Genomic DNA, 3062 nt, shown 5'->3' with positions numbered 1-3062 from the left:
GTGAGATTTCTGCCCTGAAGAAGTCTGTGGCGTACTACGCTTTAAAACGAAAGACATGTTGGCTAGGATCCAATTGAGAGCTGCTGTGAAAAATAAAAGAAGAAGAAAAAGAACACTTGTGATATATTTTTTTCTTATATCTAACACTTTTGACTTTTATGATACAACAATTTTGCTCTTAATGGTGTGGACTCCTTCTACATGTCTTGTGATGATTAGATGGGCATCACTTATATCCCTATGAGCATCCTGATTTTGTGAAATTTACTATCAATAACTCAGCGCATCAAATGCCCAACCATCTCCCTGTTGTTTCATAGTTAGTAGGCAGGGTTGGTCGTATTAGGTATTCCTTTACTTTTCCTTCCATGGTCAGCACATTCGCTCCCATCCATACAAATTTGTATATGCACTAATTGTATAGTATGTGGTTGTGATACTTATTGGGTAGGTTACATTTTCTTGTAGTTTTATTCTTTGGGGTGGCCCAAACCAGCACTTTTTAGGAAGCCGCTGGTATTTGACGTATTGTAAATACGGTTGAAATGTAGTACCAATGGTGTTCTTATCGCTTTGTTTACAAATGGCATGTAACTATATATTTTATGCATGAATTTACTGTTTTCCAATTTTACAATCTATGATATGTTTTTCTCTGGGTAAAATAAAAAATAAAAAAACACTTTAAAATGTCTCTTCCAATGTGGATGTTTTTTCTTGACCGCAACTGAGTCTGTTTACAGAATGTTCTGTTGAGAGTAAGCTGGGGACCATACCCCCTAGAATGGCTGCTATTGGTCTTACGATTATTTAAGTTAGAAAATGAAAAGTGCTTTGTTGGTTTAGATAAGTGTTGGGGACAGAAAGTTACCGCAATCATCTCCATCATGGTTCAGTTTGAGGCCTGGTTCTGGTGAACAGACGAAGCACTGTAAGCATTTTGTTTGCTATGCATCCCTTGGTTGCTTTAAGTCACTTCAATCAGCACCACTACTCATGCTGACTCACATCAGCACCTCATATGGTAGGCCATATGTGTGTATACGTAATGTCACTCACCTGCTTTATACAAAGCTTCTAATGTTGGCTACAGCCATATCTATTCTTGATTAATTCACATTTGAAAATCTGTTTCTTCCCTGGATCATTTTCCTGATGCCCGGCCTCATCTCTTTGGTCCTCAGTCCATAGACTAGTGGATTCAGTGCAGGTGGTATAATGAAGTGAAGGACATTGAGTAAGATAGGAACATCAGAAATGATTACCTTGCCCAACTTATTTGTGAAAATTAAAACCAACAACATGGTGTAAAAGAATGAAATCAAGATTAAATGTGAGGAACATGTGCTTAGTGCCTTTGTAGCAGCCCCTTTGACTGGAATATTTATTATAACCCGTAGGATAAGGCAGTAGGACAGGAAGATGAAGACAAAGTCACTCCCTAATATGCCGAAGGCCAGGGTCAACTGGTAGACTGCATTAATTGTCCTATCACTGCAAGCCAGGGATGTCACTGCTACATTGGCACAGACACAATGTTCAATGGCGTTTCTGGAACAGTACTTAAGTCCGGCTGCTAACACTGCAACAGGTACGCTCAACAGAATGCTCCTGAGCAGAATAAACAGGAAGGCTTTTGCAATAAATCTGAGGCAAATTACTGAGGAATACCTCAGGGGGTTGCAGATAGCGACATACCGGTCAAAAGCCATGAAAAGAAATGTAGCAGATTCCATTACTACAAATGCATGCACTGTGAACATCTGAAAGAAGCAGGCTGGCAAGACTATGACCTTTAGGTCTAAGAAAAGGACTCCCAATATTTTGGGCATGGTGGCCATGCACAGACCAAGATCCAAGACAGCGAGTAACCCAATCAAGTAGTACATGGGTTCATGAAGGCTCGGCTCTCTGCGTATGACTTCCAGGATTGTGAGATTGGAGACAATAGCGATAAGTAGAAGAAAAGCCAAAGGGATGGACAGCCAATGCTGCCAGCTCTGGAAACTTGGAAAGCAGATCAGCACAAAGTAGGGGACTTGAAAGAATGAGGTGGTATTGATGGAGGACATGGTAAAAGTACCAGCACATCTGCATCTGCTGAGAGAATCAAATAATAAAACAAATAATTAAAAATTAATTTGTCATTTACAAGCATGCCTTTTTACCTTAAATTAATTTATGCTCTATATTACTTGTAATAAATTAGGAAGAGTTCAAGAAGGCCAGATCAGCGTTGAAATGCTTAGTTGAAGGCATTAATTGGAAGAGAATGTTATTGGTTTTAATCATTTAAAATAATCAGCATGTTTATCTAAAAATGCACAACACTATAAAAACACTGACACTAAAAAGTATCCAACAACAAGAAGGACATAACCATTTCCCTATCATTGACAGCATGTCTCTTTAAATGTGGTGTCTCCAGTTTGGTCTTTAAATCGGAAAGATTTAGACAAGAAAAAATAGGTCCATATGGTAATTCTTTGTTCAGCTTATCCAACATCCTGCCTTCCAGGAAGAATGGTCTGTAAAATGTGAAACAATTTGAAAATGTAAAGTTTCTATTTTACCAAATCACACAAACATACACTTCATCCTAATCCGCAGATGTGGAAGTGATTGGTAATATCCTAAAATACACCAGGACTAACGTTGTGTTTCCGCATTCATCCTAAGTTTGTAGTACTAAACTCTTTAGATACAATTTTTAAATATACTCCATAGCGAGCCATCATTAAAAAGAGTTACATATATCAAGCAGAGTCAATAAGAGCTTTCCAGATAGTCATTTAAGATGTTTCTTTCTAGGAATAGTTTATATACATTAAATCTTTATTTGATCATTCAGAAATTGTTCACACATCAAAAGGCCTGTAAAGGAAAACATATATATATATATATATATATATATATTCAACACACAAGAGAACCCATTTGAAGATTACCACACACGGGAAAGTTAAATCCGTCTTTATTCAGGGTCTCAGGTAAGAGTGCGAGGCACCTCGCTTTCACAAAAGCAGCCTGACGCGTTTCGAATGCAGTTCATTCTTGTTCAC

General features: G+C 37.9%; 1 protein-coding gene across 1 annotated transcript; it reads right to left on the bottom strand.

Moving 5' to 3' along the window:
- Positions 1-1109: 1109 nt before the first annotated feature.
- On the bottom strand, positions 1110-2072 carry LOC144774065 (olfactory receptor 56A4-like). Its single transcript, XM_078659095.1, has one exon. It carries the CDS (start codon positions 2070-2072, stop codon positions 1110-1112), a length of 963 nt encoding a protein of 320 aa, XP_078515221.1.
- Positions 2073-3062: the final 990 nt, after the last annotated feature.

This window comes from Lissotriton helveticus, chromosome 8 (assembly GCF_964261635.1).
Source record: "Lissotriton helveticus chromosome 8, aLisHel1.1, whole genome shotgun sequence".
Taxonomy (NCBI): Eukaryota; Metazoa; Chordata; class Amphibia; order Caudata; family Salamandridae; genus Lissotriton; species Lissotriton helveticus.
The sequence above is the reverse complement of the archived record's forward strand: the minus strand, read 5'-3'. Positions and strand labels throughout refer to the sequence as shown.